The 20,100-nt window shown below is 42.3% G+C and overlaps 2 protein-coding genes across 2 annotated transcripts in view; one reads left to right on the top strand and one right to left on the bottom strand.

The window, feature by feature from the left end:
- Positions 1-20,100, bottom strand: part of LOC138951510 (lysM and putative peptidoglycan-binding domain-containing protein 1-like) — a 333,283-nt gene that overhangs the window by 270,105 nt on the left and 43,078 nt on the right. The window lies entirely within an intron of this gene.
- Positions 924-18,514, top strand: LOC138949915 (uncharacterized). The gene is made up of 12 exons (XM_070321699.1): positions 924-972; positions 1,411-1,452; positions 2,136-2,272; positions 3,312-3,442; positions 4,390-4,505; positions 5,489-5,735; positions 6,686-7,404; positions 8,605-8,856; positions 9,577-9,906; positions 10,388-10,547; positions 13,328-13,420; positions 15,178-18,514. The coding sequence occupies exons 2-12, from the start codon at positions 1,413-1,415 to the stop codon at positions 15,542-15,544; spliced, it is 2,592 nt and encodes an 863-aa protein (XP_070177800.1). The 5' UTR covers positions 924-972; positions 1,411-1,412; the 3' UTR covers positions 15,545-18,514.

The raw sequence follows: 20,100 nt of genomic DNA, 5'->3' as shown, positions 1-20,100 counted from the left end.
CAAAAGATGAGATTCAAGTAATAATTATGTTCAGTCAAGCTATCGTGAGCATCACAGTAAAAAATGAGATCCAATGTGCTTTTTTGTGCAGTGTTCGCTCGATATGATTTTTGATTCGAAAATATTCACATCTAAGCTCACGATCACTGCCATCATAATGGCTTGGCGTCCAATTGAAAATACCATAAGTCACAAAAAGCGAAATTAATGCATTTCGTCAAAATGTCTAACTCAAAGAATGAAACTGTACGCACCGCATTTTTGTCACCAATACCAGAAAGCGCTGACACATTCAAAGCGACCTGCCGATTGCTTGAAAAGACAGCCAGTATATTGCATCCTTGAAGTATCCTTCACTGTGGTGTTCTGTGTCGGAACAAAAACCTCGCTGAAGGAAGGCAGCGCAGTTGGTGACGATTTTCCCTGCATGAAGAAAAGTTGAAGAGGCCATGTTTAGTATCCACACATTTCCAGTATAGATCGATGATCTGATGTCTTTACTGAATCGTACTGAGGTGGTGGTGAAACGTAGTGATATTGTGAACAAAATGTCTGTAATAAAGATGTGCAAGTAGTGTGGAACACAGTGCAATAGTAATGTAGTGGTAACTATCCCAGTTAGCTTTTCAACTACTCATTTAAAACATTTCCCCTATCACAGAGGACACACGGTTTCAGTTTTATCGTCGTTGCCATCATAATCATCTTCATCATACCCACACGCACAGGCTGACACTGACACACACAAACACACATACACGCGCGCTACACACATACACGCACAGGGAGACTAACTAGGGGACAATACACCGAGAGAAGTAGAAAAGCACATAGAAACGCACATCTTGCAGACGACAGACGAAGGGAGACCATTCCCTGGTACCGTTCAAGGGAAATCACTGTCGAAGATTGTTTGGATTATGGCGGAAACAGTTGCAGGTTCGAAGGCGAAACTTAGCTGGCAAAAAACAGGTGAAAACAAGCGTAACTTCTGCTGCAAATACGCTGCATATTGAACAGACGTGAGGGGTTTAGCAGTGCACTGTTGTGACGGCTGCCATAGGGAGCAGATATGAATATTTATCAACTTTTGTCACCCGATACTACTGATTCTAGTACAAGTTCGGACAGGTTTCTGAGAGACAAGGACGTCCCGTTATGTCTTCTGTGACATCTTTTTGAATTATCTCCTTGAAACGACCGAGCCATAGAAACTACTTGATTGCAGTTATTTTTCCTAAGGTCATTATGACTTTGCTTTATTATTGTAAACGTAAATTGTTGATATCCAGTGAGTGTTAATTGTGTCAAATTCTGTGTTGTACTGTAGTACTTGTAGAACTTTATACTGTGTGATCTTGAATTAAGTCATTGTTATCTTTGATCTCATTTAGTTTTCTGTCTTCGCAGGCATGGAATCTTCATCTTCAGATGATGATGCTATTGTTCCAGGTATGACTATGGAAATCGGTTTTTGTGTGTGCCAGGGTTTTGTCAGCACATGTGTGTGTCTGTCTGCCTGCCAGTGAGAGCTTTGTGTGTGAATCTGGCTATCTGTCAGTGTGTGTGTGTGTGTGTGTGTGTGTGTGTGTGTGTGTGTGTGTGTGTGTGTGTGTGTGTGTGTGTGTGTGTGTGTGTACTTGTTGCAGCATCACACACATTTGTTTGTGAATCAATATACAACGTACACAGACAGATCGACAGACATAAACACATCTGCTAAAATACTGAATTGGCACAACTGTAAGTGTAACAGGGCAGGGTTTCATCTACTAGTGCGCCCTGCGCCATTGTCACGTTAAATCTGAAAATGTCCCATCACAATTCCCTTCAGTGCGTCAAAGGGTGCATTGAGATTACGTACCACTGCACCACCAAATGTACACTTTACATCGGATCACTCACACACACGCACACACACACACACACAGATAACACGACATGGCGGCTAATTCTCAGATGGCACCATATTGCACCATTGTGCATCTTTGGTCAAAAACGCGTACATGCATCTTTGACGCTTTAATTCTTGCCTTTAACTATGTCCCATCGGAATTTAGTTGAGGGGGACAAATGTCCCATTGCCTTTTTCTCCCAGGCTTAACCCTGACAGGGGCATGATTTATTTTCTGCAGGAGTCAATCAGACCAGTGCAGGAAATTTGCGACCCAAAGTGCGACTGCGCCGTCCACATAATGTGCAAACCAAGGTGCCCAAAGCTCAACCCCAAATGGAAGATTTCGCATCTGCCACTTCTCTCAGTGTTCAGGATGTATGTTTTTGTTTTTATCATATCCAGGGGCGGACGAGGGGGGGGTTTCGGGGTTTCCGGAAACCCCCCCCCCAGCCAAAAAATAAAAATATTTTTATGGTGCATTTCTTTATTTTACATTGAGTTACAATTTTTTGGGTATTAATCAGTGACAAAATCTGCTGCCTTCTTAGTAAAATGACCTTTTTACATTTAGTCAAGTTTTGACTATATGTTTTAACATAGAGGGGGAATCGAGACGAGGGTCATGGTGTGTGTGTGTGTGCGTGTGTGTGTGTAGAGCGATTCAGAGTAAACTACTGGACCGATCTTTATGAAATTTGACATGAGAGTTCCTGGGTATGATATCCCCGGACGTTTTTTTCATTTTTTCGATAAATGTCTGATGACGTCATATCCGGCTTTTTGTAAAAGTTGAGGCGGCACTGTCACACCCTCATTTTTCAATCAAATTGATTGAAATTTTGGCCAAGCAATCTTCGACGAAGGCCAGACTTTGGTATTGCATTTCAGCTTGGTGGCTTAAAAATTAATTAATGACTTTGGTCATTCAAAATCTGAAAATTGTAAAAAAAATAATTTTTGTATAAAACGATCCAAATTTACGTTCATCTTATTCTTCATCATTTTCTGATTCCAAAAACATATAAATATGTTATATTTGAATTAAAAACAAGCTCTGAAAATTAAAAAAATTAAAATTATGATCAAAATTAAATTTTTTAAATCAATTTAAAAACACTTTCATCTTATTCCTTGTCGGTTCCTGATTCCAAAAACATATAGATATGATATGTTTGGATTAAAAACACGCTCAGAAAGTTAAAACGAAGAGAAGTTCAGAAAAGCGTGCTATGCAGCACAGCGAAACCACTACCGCGCTGAACAGGCTCGTCAGTTTCACTCCGTTTTGCACAAGTGGCGGACTACGGTCATTGTAAAAAAAATGCAGTGCGTTCAGTTTCATTCTGTGAGTTCCACAGCTTGACTAAATGTAGTAATTTCACCTTACGCGACTTGTTTCTTCTTACACTCACAGCTATCCCAGAGCCTTGATGAGAGAAAATTACGTCCAGCGGGTGGTGGAGCGAAGCGAAAGCAAGTGTCGCTGAAAGATCTTTGCGTAGAGGACAAGCAACGCATTGCAAATCTCATCAAGGAACTTGCAAAGTGAGAGTTACTGTTCATTTTTATTTTATTTTGAAAAAAGTTCTGGGGTCGGGAGGGAAAAAAAGGGTTTGTCTGGTAACCGGAAACACAGAATTTTTCTTTTAGGCTTTATTGCTGTTTGATCTTTCTCTCTGTCTTTCTGTGTCAAGACCCCTCCCCCCTCCCTTTCCCAACTCTGAACAGGCCAGGCCATAATTGAACATCTGAAAACCTGACAGTTCGTTACAATGATAATTTGACTCATTCAGCAATGTTTAACACTAGAGATTTTGTGTGTGGTTTTTTTTTGCAAAGAAAACATCTGCAAGCACACACTATCTCATCAAGGTTATGTTAAATTCAGGAATGCATTTTCTGCTGCAATTGAAGCCTCTTAATTTGCATAAGTTGCTGCTCTTTTAAGTATAAAAAGTCAATTGATGATATCATTCGAGTTACGGAATGAATTTTACAGATGCATTTAATTTACTTGGGGCCATTTTGATCACAAAAGTGACACACAAGGGAGACAAATATGTCAGTCAAAAGCATGCTTTTTTTGTCGACAAAAGACACAAATGCAGCCCTGAAAGTTGCGAGAATTTTACTCGCCATTGCGAGTGGAAACATGTAACTGGCGAGTAGAAATGTTCATCTACAAATTGTTACTTTGGCTAGTAAGTTTGCTTTCTGGCTTGTAAATTTTTAGAATCACTAGCCAAAGGCTAATGCATCATTTTTTGGACTTTCAGGGCTGAAATGACCAAATTATGCTGACGTTTGAAACTCTTTCTGTCAATTAATTTACTATGGTCATTCTTTACATTGATAAAAGTGACTTGTATTAAACACGATTCAATAATGGCTTCGATTGTGAGCTTTCAAATTACATCTCTAAAGTTCAACTTTACCCCCATCAAAACTTCATTTTGAGATGGATTAATCATGACATGATTCGCTCTGCACAGGGTGGGAGAGGAGAGGGAGAAGGCGAGGGAAGAGTTGGACAGAGAGCGCAGAGACTACGAACGACAGATTCTCAAACTGGTTGAGCAGCAAGAACAAATCTTGAAAGAGCGACAAGGTAGGGCGTTTTGTTTTGTTGTAAACCGCAATATACTGGAAGTTTAGTGCATCAACTATAACTTTCTAATGCCACAGGGTTGTGAGCTGTGAAATAAAAACTCAAGTTCAACGACAGATTCTCAAGCTGGTAGAACAGCAAGAGCAAATATTGAAAGAAGGACAAGATAGGGCTTTTCGTTTTTGTTTTGAACTTTGGATGACAAAACCAGTGTTAAAATTATCTCAGATGACAGGCAGATTTGTGAAATGGTTTTCATATTGCAACTTATTTCATTTGATTTATTATGTTGGTAAAATAACCAGGATGTTGGTAAAATAACCAGGATATTGGAGAAGAGTAACTTTCCTTGTAAGGTCTGCAAAATTGAGTTTTGTTGGTTTTAAATCATTTTTGTAAGGGTCAAAAACAGTTCTCTGGGTAGGAAGAAAAAATAAGGTTCTGAGAATCGGAAAAGAAACAAGAGGCGAAGCCTTCAAGGCTCACGTAAGAAATCGACAAACAGTAACACAAACTCAATCACTCCGTCACAAATACACACATACACACACACACAGTGAGCATAGGTGACACTGTGCAAGAAAACGAGACACTAGATCTAGATCTGTCTGTCTGCATGTAGCCTACTTACAGGGACACGACTGCCAACTAGTCTCGGCCCGCTCAAAATAACAATGACCGAGACTTTCAGTAATTCCTTCGCGTGACGTCTAACCCTCTTACGTCATAATGTGACGTCTTCAAATGACGAAATGTTAAAGTTTCTACCACAGACATACACACGCACGCACATACGCACGCACAGACAGACAAAGTTACGATCGCATAGGCTACACTTACGTGAGCCAAAAATAAGGTTCTGAGAATTGGAACCATGGGATTTTTTTTTCTTGGCTTAAAGGATTATGCTGTGGAGGTACTACAGCTGATTTTCAGCTACTGCTGTGGTGGTTTCAATTTTTGCCTTATTTTTCACCATTCAGAATGTGAGAGACACCTGGAAGAATGCCAGCAAATCTTAGCGCAGAGTCAGCAGTTTCACCTGCCCCCTCCCCATGCCGCATCCCCTCTCCCTCCCTTCGTCCCTCCCCAACCTTACCCCCACCCTGCTCCTCACCAACAATGGAAGTCGTCACCAGCGAAAGGTCAAGAACTGGGGTTGTCGTTGATGGCTAACGTTGGAAGTCCGTCTGGTCATGGCGTCAGGGACAGTGAAGTCGCATTGTACAGGTTGGTCTAGTTTGGTCTTATTGCTTCTGGTGGTCGTTTTGTGGGTTGGATGAAATTGAAAGGAAGAGGGATTGTGTATGACTTTAGAGTGTGTGGCATTTGCCCTGGTTGTTATGCGTTTCTGGAGGGAGAGAGAGTGTGTGTGTGTGTGTGTGTGTGTGTGTGTGTGTGTGTGTGTGTGTGTGTGTGTGTGTGAGTGTGTGTGTGTGTGTGTGTGTGTGTGTGTGTGGTGGTGTGTGTGTGTGTGTGTGTGTGTGGTGTGTGTGTGTGTGTGGTGAGTGTGTGTGTGGTGTGTGTGTGTGGTGTGGTGTGTGTGTGGTGTGTGTGTGTGGTGTGTGGTGTGTGTGTGGTGTGTGTGTGTGTGTGTGTGTGTGTGTGTGGTGTGGTGTGTGTGTGTGTGTGTGTGTGAGTGACTGTCGTAGCTAGCTAATGTTGGTGGTACGTCTGGTAATGGATTCATGGACAGATCACAATATATAGGCTGGTCTTTTTGTGTTTTGGTAGATTGGCGGAAAAGGGGGGCAGGAGTCATGTTTTTTTTTTACTAGTTTCAGTGATGATGGGTTCGTGTGGAATTTGAATACAGGAGGGGGGGACTGTGTTGACATGTGTAAAATACAATTCATATTGTTTTGGGTGAAAGAAGGGAGTGTGTGTACTAAGATACATTTCAGGTTGTTTTATGTAATGTGTGAGGGTGTTAGCAAAGCCCAAAGATGCTAAATACTGACCTGACAACACTTGCCTTTGTTAGGTGTACGTTGTTGGTAGAATCTGTAGCTGACTCAGGATAATGGAATGGTCGAAGCTGGAGAACTTCTTCTTCATAATATCCTTTCTTGGGGTTTGGTACATCATTTAATTCAGCATAAAGAATTTTTCAAGGAAAACAACTGGAGTTTACAATCGACAGTGGAATTCACTTGAAACTTGTGCGTGCTTGATTTCAGATACCAACAGCAAATGCTGATCAACTCCAACAGAAACAACAGCTGCGCTGGTCCGCCCGACCAGATCCACCGCAGTTCCAACCCCCAGGCTCGCCCAGTCGATGCTGCCTCCGTGCCTGCAGCACCCTACAGCCAACAACATCATCAACATCATCACCATGAGCAGCAACAACAAGAGAGGCATCAACAGCAGTCGAGTCACCGGCATGTCCCTCACGCAAACGTTTTCGACTCAGCTGTGCAGCAAACTGTAGTTCTGGACATGTACGCTGGCACTTGGGGCAGGAAGGATTTGAACCTCGCATCTGCTGCTCCCGTTTCCAGCAAAGAGGAGATTATAGATCATTTCTTTGCCAGTCAACCGCAGGACAACGTCGGCATGGGGTCACTGAAGCGACGGGATGATCGCAGAACTGTGAAGCATTCTGGGAAGGGTGTAAAACATGGCGCCTTCCTTCCGCCAATTATGTCCTCAACGCAAAAGAGCACCGAAATCGGTGATTACTTGTCTGTAGACTCCAGGCAAGAGTACATTCCCTTGGCGCCAGATAACGGCAGCCCAAAGTCAGCGGACAGAGGTGATGATGATATTGATGATGATGATGAAGACGAGGATGATGAAGGTGATGCGAGAAGAGAGGAAGGAAGGAGAGGGGCGTCAAACAGAGTGATGTTTGCCGAAGGAGGCGACATGGAACAACGCTTGCATTCTCCATCTGGTGAGGATCATTGAATTTTTCCATTCTATTCTTTCCTGTGTGAACAAAAGTTTTAGGCAATCAGGCAGGGTTGAGGCCTTTCCGCCGTTTCTTTGACGTAAGATTTGGCGAGTGAAGTGAGTGGGGCTACAAAGTAGCGTTTCTTGTGCAATTCTCGTTTGTTTGTTTGTTTGCTTAACGCCCAGCCGACCACGAAGGGCCATATCAGGGCGGTGCTGCTTTGACATATGACGTGCGCCACACACAAGACAGAAGTCGCAGCACAGGCTTCATGTCTCACCCAGTCACATTATTCTGACACCGGACCAACCAGTCCTAGCGCTAACCCCATAATGCCAGACGCCAGGCTGAGCAGCCACTAGATTGCCAATTTTAAAGTCTTAGGTATGACCCGGCCGGGGTTCGAACCCACGACCTCCCGATCACGGGGCGGACGCCTTACCATTAGGCCAACCGTGCCGGTCCTGCAATTCTCGTGGCGAGGAACACTAGGATTTTGGCGAGAATAGACGAGCATGCCTTAGAGGTGCACGCTATGCGAGAATAAATGGCAGCGTTACAGCTGCCAATCTGATTGGCTGTTCATGGCTGTTTACTGACCAGTGCAGACAACCTTTTCGGTATCAACCAATGGTGTTTAATTCTTCCATTTATATGTACACTCTTGCTGTCTTGCATAGCGAGAGGCTAGCTAGCCGCAATCTATTCTTACCTGAAAGAAATGGGGGACAGGTGTGGTTCAAAGTGTGTTCGAACCCCGAAATAATATGATAATCAGGTAAACAGGGTGCGATTTACTAACGTACCATATGCCATTGGTACATAAAATTTGAAAATGACCCATTAGAATTCTCTTCAACAAATCAAAGGGTGCAATAGATAAAAAGATCAACAAAAAACTGGACTCACATGTGATCGAAGACGACAAACCAATTTACTGCAACGTTTCTTCTTCTTCTTCTTCTCCGTTCGTGGGCTGAAACTCCCACGTACACTCGTGTTTTTTGCACGAGTGGAATTGTACGTGTATGACCGTTTTTACCCCGCCATTAAGGCAGCCATATGCCGCTTTCGGAGGAATTGCAACGTTTCAACTCTTGGGTCTTCCTCATGCACATAAAAAACTAAAGAAAGCAGAAAAACGTTGTTGCGTGTATGCAGTATTTTTTTGTCTTTTATGTGTGACATCTGTCTCTACAGGTGATGGCACAGTCACAGCGAATATGTTCAGCAAAATGACCCAAACCCAGCGCAAAGAGTACTTGCTTCAGCAGCGAGCGCAACTCCTGAATGAGCAGGAACGGCTGAGGCACATCCTGGGAGAACAGGAAGCCATGCTGACGGAGAAACAGCAGGCTCTGAGCGCACGGTCTCGTCACCATGGCAGCAGAGAAGAAGAGGAGGGAAGGAGAGAAGGAGAGAGGGATACTGTTCATGATGATGATCCTCTGGGTGAGTGATTGCCCTTGAAAGAGAGGAGGGTGGCTGCACTAGATATGAATAAGAGTTGCTTCCCTTGACCAAATTTCTCAGCATTGTCATTTGAGACAGAAATACTCACTATGCATAGCATTGACCAAATTAGAGTTGGGGGGAGGGGGGAGTATTTTGGTTTTGTTGTTGTTACTTTGAACATTATGCTGTCAATTACATTTTCGTGTGTGTGTGTTATTCATGGCCAAAAAAGAAAGGGTGGATCTGAACTGGAGGCTGGTACACTGATTTCTGAAGAGGCCTTTAGATTGGTCATTAAAAAAAAAGTTAAAAAAATAAATACGGCATAATTTGCCTAAAATCAAGTTTAAAACAAATTGTATACTAGCTTAGGGATCTTTGCTTTTTCTGACTTGGACAATGATCAGTCAGCAACACACACACTGTCTTCAATGAGATGGTCGTTATCCTCAGTACAGTGGAACCCCCCTTTTAAGACCAACAAAAACATGGAAAATCAGGTCTTAAAAATGAAGAAGTCTTAAAATGTGGGTAACTTTACAGAGGTTATGAACAGAAAGTCTGGAAAAAAAAGGAAGGTCTTAAAAGGCAGGGAGTCTTAAATTGGGGGGTCTTAAAAAGCGGGGTCCCACTGTAATCAACAGAATCTGTGCACAGAACAGCATTTAGCCGTTCCATCTTTCCTTGTTTTAATATTTCAACTTTTTGTGTGCATAGGATTGGTTCCCCAGCGACTGGCAATCGACGCAGCTCTGGAACGTCAACGAGCCATCGTGGATAGCCTGGAGCAGGAAGCGGAACACAGAAACAGCGCCACTAGCTCCAAATCTCCTGACAACTGCGGCAGCGCCAGACTTCCAGGAAGCCATCATCCAATGGAAAACGCAGGGGCAAGAGCAGAGATGGAGAGGGTGGGGTCGGGGAAAAGGAAGGGGGCAGAGGGAGGAAGAGGGAGAGAGAACGGACCGACACAAGCCCAGGCCAAGCCAGGCAAACTGAGCGACATCGTGCGAAAGCTGGACTACTCTTTGCATTCTGACAGTGAAGGTTTGTTGTGTGTTGGTTTGTGTGAGTTTGTGTGTGTGTGTGTGTTGTGTGTGTGTGTGTGTGTGTGTGTGTGTGTTGGTTTGTGTGTGTGTGTGTGTGTGAGCGTGTGTGTGTGTTGTGAGTCTCTGTGTGTGTGTGTGAGCGTGTGTGTGTGTGTGTGAGTTTGTGTGTGTGAGTTTGTGTGTGTGAGTTTGTGTGTGTGTGTGTGTGAGTTTGTGTGTGTGTGTGTGTGAGTTTGTGTGTGTGTTAAACCCTAATAGTCAGTCTGTCACAATATCTAAAACTTCATATTAAATAAAAAAACAACAACATTGGACCAGGGGCTGCAGGTGAGAGGAAATAGAACAAGCTAACAATAAAATTGCTGATGAAGACGAGAAGTCGAAACTAGTTTGTGTTCATGTATTCATGTTGCTGTTTTCTGGTGAGTGCGTTTTTATTGTTATCTTGTTCACAATGAATGTCAATTCTTCACGCACAGTTGGGAGAGCAGAGGAAGGCCATAGTAGCAGTGATGGAGATAACGACACAGATGACGGAGATGATGACGACGACAAAGGAACAGCAGTGGAGGGACGCAAGCAGTCTACGCCACAGAGGCACGATGCAGGGACTAGCGTGTCCTTTCGCACTCTACCAAGGTAAGTTGAATCAGGTGAAAGTGGATATTTAGTCATTGGATTTGTTTTATGCTTTGAGGCAAAACAAAATTCAGAGCTGCCAACTGCTATGCTATTTAGCATAGCATGCTACGTTTTGAGAGCAATTGCTACGCCTTGCTAAAGATTGCTGCGCTTAAGCAAATAATCACAAGCATGTGAGTCATGGTACTCATTTCTGCTTCTCACTGCGTGAAGCGGTCACAAAATAGGTCGTAAAACATTGTCTTCACTGAAAAGTGGCACTGCAGATACTCTAATGCACATTTTGTGTTTCTGCATTCTCACGAAACTTTATTAAAAATGTCTTATTCTTGTGCAAAAGTGTATAAAAGTGGATGTGGGAATAAAGTTTAGAAAATGCTACACAAACACCATTTGCTACATTTTAAAGCCTGTTTTTCTTAGATATTTTGAGGTCTCAAAAGTGGGGGTTCCACCGTATCACACTTTATTGTAAATGTTAAGGTTTGAAATAGTTTTGTATGGTTGATGTTATTTGATGTTGCTGTCTGATGTTGCTGTCTGATGTTGCTGTCTGATGTTGCTGTCTGATGTTGCTGTCTGATGTTGCTGTCTGATGTTGATGTCTGATGTTGATGTCTGATGTTGATGTCTGATGTTGATGTCTGATGTTGCTGTCTGATGTTGATGTCTGATGTTGATGTCTGATGTTGATGTCTGATGTTGATGTCTGATGTTGCTGTCTGATGTTGATGTCTGATGTTGCTGTCTGATGTTGCTGTCTGATGTTGCTGTCTGATGTTGATGTCTGATGTTGATGTCTGATGTTGCTGTCTGATGTTGATGTCTGATGTTGATGTCTGATGTTGATGTCTGATGTTGATGTCTGATGTCTGATGTTGATGTTGATGTCTGATGTTGATGTCTGATGTTGATGTCTGATGTTGATGTCTGATGTTGATGTCTGATGTTGATGTCTGATGTTGATGTCTGATGTTGATGTCGTGTACCAAAAAGAATTAAAAACGTGTAATAATAAATAATAAAAAATAAAAAAATTAACATTTAAAAAAAAGGTTTGAAATAGTGTTAGAGTTTTTGAGTCACTTGAGAAAAAGTGACTCTATGTAATCGGTCAGTGTTAGTCTGTCCGTCCGTAGACACCACCTTAACGTTGGACTTTTCTCGGAAACTATCAAAGCGATCGGGCTCATATTTTGTTTAGTCGTGACCTCCAATGACCTCTACACTTTAACGATGGTTTCGTTGACCTTTGACCTTTTTCAAGGTCACAGGTCAGCGTCAAAGGAAAAATTAGACATTTTATATCTTTTCTCGGAAACTATCAAAGCGATCGGGCTCATATTTTGTTTAGTCGTGACCTCCAATGACCTCTACACTTTAACGATGGTTTCGTTGACCTTTGACCTTTTTCAAGGTCACAGGTCAGCGTCAAAGGAAAAATTAGACATTTTATATCTTTGACAAAGTTCATCGGATGTGATTGAAACTTTGTAGGATTATTCTTTACATCAAAGTATTTACATCTGTAGCCTTTTACGAACGTTATCAGAAAAACAAGGGAGATAACTAGCCTTTTCTGTTCGGCAACACACAACTTAACGTTGGGCTTTTCTCGGAAACTATAAAAGTGACCGGGCTCAAATTTTATGTGAACGTGACTCATTGTGTTGTGAATAGCAATTTCTTCCTGTCCATCTGATGCCTCATATAATATTCAGAACTGCGAAAGTGACTCGATCGAGCGTTTGCTCTTCTTGTTAGACATGTAAGTGTTTTGAAACTAGACGAGCAAATCAATATGGGGGCTTGTCTGGTACAGAACTCTCTACACGTGGAGTCTCTTATCTGTTTGACTTATGAACAACAAGAGGCGAAGCCTTCAAGGCTCACGTAAGAAATCGACAAACAGTAACACAAACTCAATCACTCCGTCACACATACACACACACACACACACACACACACACACACACACACACACACACACACACACACAGTAAGCATAGGTGAAACTGTGCAAGAAAGCGAGACCCTGGATCTGCCAAGTAGTCTCGGCCCGCTCACAATAACAATGACCGAGACTTTCAGTAATTCCTTTGCGTGACGTCTAACCCTCTTACGTCATAATGTGACGTCTTCAAATAGTTTCTATCACACACGTCAAACACTTTTGACCGAGACTGACGTAATCCATAGACTCGGAAATGTTAAAGTTTCTATCACACACACACACACACACACACGCACGCACGCACGCACAGACAGACAAAGTTTATCATCGCATAGGCTACACTTACGTGAGCCAAAAAGGCATATAATGCAAATGTCTAAAACCATAAGATCATTACAACTTGTTCAAAATAATTCATTGGTGTTGAAATAAATGCTGACCAAGTAGTACGTACAGGCGGGGAAAATAGCTAAGTCGGTAGCGGTGCTGGCGTAAAAAAAACCAGTTGTCGCTATTGGCCTGGGTTCGATCTCCACGTTCGGAGAGTTATTTATTTCCCAAAGTCAACTTTGTGCAGACTCTCTTCGGTGGCCGAACACCCCCATGTGCACGCACGCGCTTGCCAAAGATCCCAAGTTCACAGCGACAGTCTCAGAGCTTGGAAACATGAATACATGTACATGCAGGAAAAAGCACAAAACTTGAATGGGTAGGGCCACACTGTATGGCAGCTCGCTTTCCCCAGTGAGAAAACAGCCCGAATTTCCATGAGGGTAACCTCACAGGACGACATGAAATCTTATCCTTATGCATGTATTTTCAGGACAGCGTTGAGCCCAGCAAGGATGAAAGAGGAAGATGATCGAGCGTTTGCATCTTCTGTCCTCCCCCCCACACACAAATCCCAGACACCAGGGTAAGAAAAGTGTTTGTGTGTGTGTGTGTGTGTTTGTGCGTGTGTGTGTTTTTGTGTGTGGGTGTGTTTGTGCATGCGTGTTCGTGTTTGTGTGTGTTTATATGTGTATGTTTGTGTGTGCGTGCATGTGTATGTATGTTTGTGTGTATGTGTGTGTGTGCATGTGTGGGTGTCTTGTCTCCATAACCGGAACATGTCCAGTGCATAGGATTTTGAATGCAAAAAAAGTGACTGTTTGTATGCCATCTTGTTAATTTGACATATATGGCTCAGATACCGTTCAGTGTAAGTGTGCTGCTAAATTGCATGATGTGAATTTTTCCTCCGAAAGCAGCGTATGGCGGGGTAAAAACGGTCATACACATGTAAAAATCCACTAGTGCAAAAACACGAGTGTACGTAGGAGTTTTAGCCCATGAACGCAGAAGAATAAGAAAAAGCATGATGTGAAAATTGGTTGGCTGCATTTAATTTCTACGGTACACTGTTTATGCAAAAAAAGTACAACGTGACTGAGTGTTGTGGGGCGGGGATGTAGCTCAGTCGGTAGCGCGCTGGATTTGTATCCAGTTGGCCGCTGTCAGCGTGAGTTCGTCCCCACGTTCGGCGAGAGATTTATTTCTCAGAGTCAACTTTGTGTGCAGACTCTCCTCGGTGTCCGAACACCCCCGTGTGTACACGCAAGCACAAGACCAAGTGCGCACGAAAAAATCCTGTAATCTATGTCAGAGTTCGGTGGGTTATAGAAACACGAAAATACCCAGCATGCTTCCTCCGATGGCTGCCTAAATGGCGGGGTAAAAAATGGTCATACACGTAAAATTCCACTCGTGCAAAAAACACGAGTGTACGTGGGAGTTTCAGCCCATAAACGCAGAAGAAGAACTGTTTGTTGTTGTTTTGTGTATGTGCGAGGTTTTTGTTTTGTTTCGTATTGTATTGTTGACCCCTCCTTCTGCTCTGCTTCTTCTATACCATTTCATTCATTTGCTCATAGTTTGCCTTTCCTCTAAAATTAATGGAACATTTGTGACCCTCCACCACGGAATGAGTCGCATGTTACCTCGCGCGGTTCTGCGCTAGGCATAATATAAGTCCGGAGGGTGGGTGCCTGGTAACAGTGTGAGGGTCACCTTAGTCACAGGCTTATAACTCTAAAAGTTTTTGCTCTTTTCTAAAACGGGTTTCACCACTGGATAGAGCGTAAAAAAACTCTTAAGAAAATGTAAAAAATATGAAAATCATGCAAAGGTGACATGCGACTCATTCCGTGGTGGAGGGTCTTATTTTTGGCTCACGTAAGTGTAGCCTATGCGATCGTAACTTTGTCTGTGCGTGCGTGCGTGCATATGTGCGTGCGTGCGTGTGTATGTCTGTGGTAGAAACTCTAACATTTGAAGACGTCACATTACATTGACGTCACATTATGACGTAAGAGGGTTAGACGTCACGCGAAGGAAGTACTGAAAGTCTCGGTCATTATTATTTTGAGCGCGCCGAGACTAGTTGGCAGTCGTGTCCCTGTAAGTAGGCTACATGCAGACAGACAGATCTAGATCTAGTGTCTCGCTTTCTTGCACAGTTTCACCTATGCTCTTTCTGTGTGTGTGTGTGTGTATGTGTGACGGAGTGATTGAGTTTGTGTTACTGTTTGTCGATTTCTTACGTGAGCCTTGATGGCTTCGCCTCTTGTTGTTATAAGTTTTGCTGCTTTTGATTTTGATTTTTAAAAATGTGTGTATGCTTGTTTGTTCTAGGGAGAAGACGATGTCAGTGCTGGAGATCATCAATTCGCTTGGGTCACCGCAGGGTCGCGCACATCCTGCTACTTCGCACAGACCTCCCGCTCACCATCACCACTTCTCTCCCCCGAGAGATGAGTTGTCTCCCTTCCGCTTGAAATCAGCTTCCCTCCAGCAGGAGTCGTCTCCCTCTTCCATTCCTTACAGGGAGTTGCCTCCCCTGAATAGATGGAGAGGGGAGGAGGGGGAAGAGGATGAAATCGTTGTGATCGACTCCAGCATCAACATTGGGGATGGGGGAGATTGTGAGGGAGACGAAAGCGCAAATGAAGAAGAACTGGAAGAGAGTCAGATTCTGGAGGACATTTTCTTTGTGAAGTGAAATATTGAGAGACATATTTTGTGAAGTGAAATGGTGAGAGAATTTTTGTTGGAAGAGAGTCAGATTCTGGAGAACATCTTCTTTGTGAAGTGAAATATTGAGAGACATATTTTGTGTCATAAAGCCAACTGTTCACATTGAAATGTTGTTGGAAAAGAGTCAGACTCTAGATGTTTTCTTCAGGAAGTGAACTTTTCACACTGAAATGTTAATGTTGGAATAGAGTTAGTTTCTGGTTATCTTGCTGAAGTGAACAGTTGACGTTTGAAGAGAGTCCAATTGCAAGCGAGAGTTTCTTCTTAAAATGTACTGGGAGGGAAGGAGGGGTGTTCTAGGTACCGTATTTGACGGACTACAAGCCGCGACTTTTTTTTAAAAAAAATCGCATTGCGGCTTATAAAAAGATGGGGCTAAAACATTACCTAAACTTGAATAGCATTCACCTGATGGAAGTAGCCGCGGATTTTCATTTCGCTCGATTAGCGATTACCGGTACTTTATTAGCTCTCTACTCAAGACTCGGCGCTTTTTTCTTTCTTTTGCGAATCTTCGTTTGTCAACAAGTCGTCGTGACAAGATAGTGTACAGAGAAACACCGGATGTATCAGGATCTCGCGCGTGCGAGATTTCGTTTTTTTGTGTCTCGCGATAGTTGGAGGAGCGAGAGCCGCCATGTTGTGTTTTCGTCTGCTCGAAATGTGCGCAAAAGTCGTAAATCATCCCAAAAAAGCTTATTCCGGGCGGGACTACATGTGTGTGTTGGTTACAAATTGTGTGTGTGAGATTTTTCTTCAATTTTTGTCACTTTTCTTCTTTGTTTCACGTGTTTATTCTCGGAGCCGATTTCGCCAAATACCGTACTTTCGTTTGCCTGGTTGTTTTGATTGATTGACACGATCTGATTATATTTTTTTCGACGGCGGCTGATATAGTGACGCGGCCTATACGTGGCTCGTCCCAATTTTTTGTTAAAAAGTCGGGGGTGCGGCTAATAAAACGGTGCGTCTTGTAATCCGCCAAATACGGTAGTCACATTCTAACAAATATTTTCTTTGGGAAGCGAACTGTTCACATTGAAATGTTGGAAAAGAGTCAGACTCTAGATATTTTCTTCGGGAAGTGAACTCTCGAAGAGTCCAATTACAAGCGAGATTTCTTCTTTACCTTCACCGTACTTCGTGGGTCGTGGACGACCCAGAGACTCACAAAATCGTCTTTAACTCTAAAACTATTTGGATGTTTTATTTGAAACTTCATGTAATCTCTAATTACCATACGACCTTCCCATTGCCCAAGTTTTGAAAGGTTATATTTGTAAACAAACAAATAAACGATGACGTAATTTGAACTACACAGTCCGGATGATGTGGGTCGTGGACGACCCATATGGAATTACGTAAGGAATTTTACGTTGTTTATCCTTATTTGGATGGCGTGGGTCGTGTACGACCCATACTCTGCAAAGAGGCGGCAAAACGTTTATCCCTATTTGGATGGCGTGGGTCGTGTACGACCCATACTTTTTACGTTGAATCCTTATTTGGAAAGTATGGGTCGTACACGACCCTCATCATCCGGACTGTGTAGTCCAACGCGTGATCCGGTGAAGGTTAAAATGAACTGGAAGGGGTGCTCTTGGGGGGAATTTTTCGGTTGAAGACATTGGAATGGGAAAGGATAAACAAAGAGTCAAACATGCATTTGTGGAGTTTTTGCATTAGAGAATAAACTAATCCCACTACATGTTGATGAAATTTACATTTAGGAATAAACTAATTCCACTATTTATATTTTAGTTTAGTTTGTTTGTTTGCTTAACGCCCAGCCGACCACGAAGGGCCATATCAGGGCGGTGCTGCTTTGACATATAACGTGCGCCACACACAAGACAGAAGTCGCAGCACAGGCTTCATGTCTCACCCAATCACATTATTCTGACACCGGACCAACCAGTCCTAGCACTAACCCCATAATGCCAGACACCAGGCGGAGCAGCCACTAGATTGCCAATTTTAAAGTCTTAGGTATGACCCGGCCGGGGTTCGAACCCACGACCTCCCGATCACGGGGCGGACGCCTTACCATTAGGCCAACCGTGCTGGTCCTACTATTTATATTTGTAAATGTAACATTTTGTTTTGTCTTTAATAAACGTTCCAATTACCTACCATTCTTTATTTTTCTTTATTCTTACCATTTTTTATTCCAATTCCACTACGTGTTCTCTTGTCTAGTGTATATTTTCTCAGAGCTAATAGTGAGCCTGGCAATTGAAAGGGGAACAACTCTGCATTGACAATCAAACCACCTTCTGAAATGCATGAATCAATGTAATTGTATTTTTACTAAATATTTTGATTGTTATTTCACTTCTATTTCATTTACATCAGTTGCTTGTTATGAATGTTCACTGTACTGGATTAACTAAGTGCTACATGTATATTGCGTTGAAGCAGCTAAATGATACATTCATTGGATTATGTCCATCTCATTATGGGCGAGGACGAATTATTTAGCTGTTCATTATTGCTTGTGTATCCAAACATAAGTGTGGCCGTTTAACTACCCACACATAGAGTGTTTAAGATTTGGCATTAAACTGTTGGTTTTCTGGTCATTTTTCATGTACATATGTGTGTTTTAAAACAACTGCTGCAGAGTTAATTTTTCTTCCATGCCAAGATTCATGCTATGATTTAGAGAGAGAGAGAGAGATTGTGTGTGTGTGTCTGTGTGTAGGAGAGACAGTGGTACTTTTTGCTATGATCTGTGCATTGCTTTAATCTTTCCAGTTTATCAAGCTAAGAATCTGTTGTCATAAGCTTTGACCATGATAGAACCTGTGTAACAAAATTTAAGATTATTGCAATGTTTCCCTGACTTGAAAAACCAAAGCTATGTATCACACGAATTGTATTCTTTTTTTCTAATCCTACTACGCAAAGCAATAAAGAATACATTTATAATGTTTGTTACATTTTCTGTCGGATTTGTCTTCATATAATTTTTTTCCTTCATGTTGTGTTTGTTTCTCTTTGAGAGAGTGTGTGTGGTTGTGTGTGTGTGTGTGGTTGTGTGTGTGTGTGGTTGTGTGTGTGTGTGGTTGTGTGTGGTTGTGTGTGCGTGGTTGTGTGTGGTTGTGTGTGGTTGTGTGTGGTTGTGTGTGTGTGCGTGTGTGTGTGGTTGTGTGTGTGTGTGGTTGTGTGTGTGTGTGTGTGTGTGTGTGGTTGTGTGTGTGTGTGTGCACGTGCATGGGTTGTTGTGTATATATATGCATGCTTGCACAATCTCAAAATTGGACATCAGTTGATTGTATCAGATACATAACCAAAATATCAAAAAGGACAAACATGTACTGGCTTGACAATTTCACTGCGCTTTTCACGTGAAAAGTGTCAGCAATTTGCTTGCCGCGGGAATTGACGAAGCTGTGGTAAAAAAATGCAGTGCGTTCTGTTTCGTTCTTTAAGTTCAACAGATTGACTAAATGTAGTTATTTTGCCTTACGCCACTTGTTCATTTCTACGATTGCACACAGCAGCAGAATACATCATTTTATAGATGATGTAACAAATGTGTTGAATGGAGGCCCTTGCAAGACAAGATAAACAGAGTGTGTGTGTGTGTGAGTGTGTGTGTGTGTGTGTGTGTGTGTGTGAGACTTTAACTACACTGCCCATGCAAGAATGTTTCTGAAACTTGGCACACATGTAACGGCATCATTTCTTGCAAAGTATACAAAGTTGCGTGCATGTCACATTTGTTTCTGGGACGTTACGAACGTTTACAAATTTTTAACGGAAAACCGTTACAACGTCCATTCTTGGGTTCTGTTTGCTCTAAGTACTAGCGCGAATACAGATGAGGGTCTTTGTCATCGTTCTGTGAAATTTGGAGAGGCTGCTATTTGTAGTTTTACATTTATTGCATATCAACTGCAGTTACCCAGCAAAAACACCACAAAACCCCTAGAATTTTTGCTGTTTTTCAGAATTGTGGTCACTCTCTTTTACACGCTAGATCAGCCTCACCGCGAGACTGATTTGAACGAAATGTGTATGGAGTGTTCAGTAAGACACCAAATAAACTTTTTGATGTACAAAATGTAAAATATTCAGTTTAAGTTAATGTTTCGACGGTTGAAAGTGAATCATGCCGTCAAAAAACGCCATTTTTGAGGGTAGGCGTGGCCAAGGACCTGTGACGTCATACCCAAATATTGCTCGGATCCAAGAAAAACATTTTTGAGCAGAAGAAAAACTGATCTTCAAATACACGTATCTTTCTTACCCAAAAACTGCTGTTTAACATCTGGGCTATACCACTGAAAAAATATCCTTAACTTTTTGTGCTCAGTATATTTGGGTTGACACTTTATTCTGGTTTTTCTTATTTGTTCCTTATACTTAATGCCAGTGTGTGTCTGTTTGTGTTGCTATTGTTTTTGTTTTTGTTATTGTTGTTTCTTTCTTAGCTTAGTTTTGCTCTTTCTTTCTCTGTTGTTGTTCTCTGCTGTGTTTTTGCAGCTGCAGGTGTTATTCTGTAATTTGTGTTAA

Source organism: Littorina saxatilis, linkage group LG16 (assembly GCF_037325665.1).
Source record: "Littorina saxatilis isolate snail1 linkage group LG16, US_GU_Lsax_2.0, whole genome shotgun sequence".
Classification (NCBI taxonomy): domain Eukaryota; kingdom Metazoa; phylum Mollusca; class Gastropoda; order Littorinimorpha; family Littorinidae; genus Littorina; species Littorina saxatilis.
The sequence above is the reverse complement of the archived record's forward strand: the minus strand, read 5'-3'. Positions and strand labels throughout refer to the sequence as shown.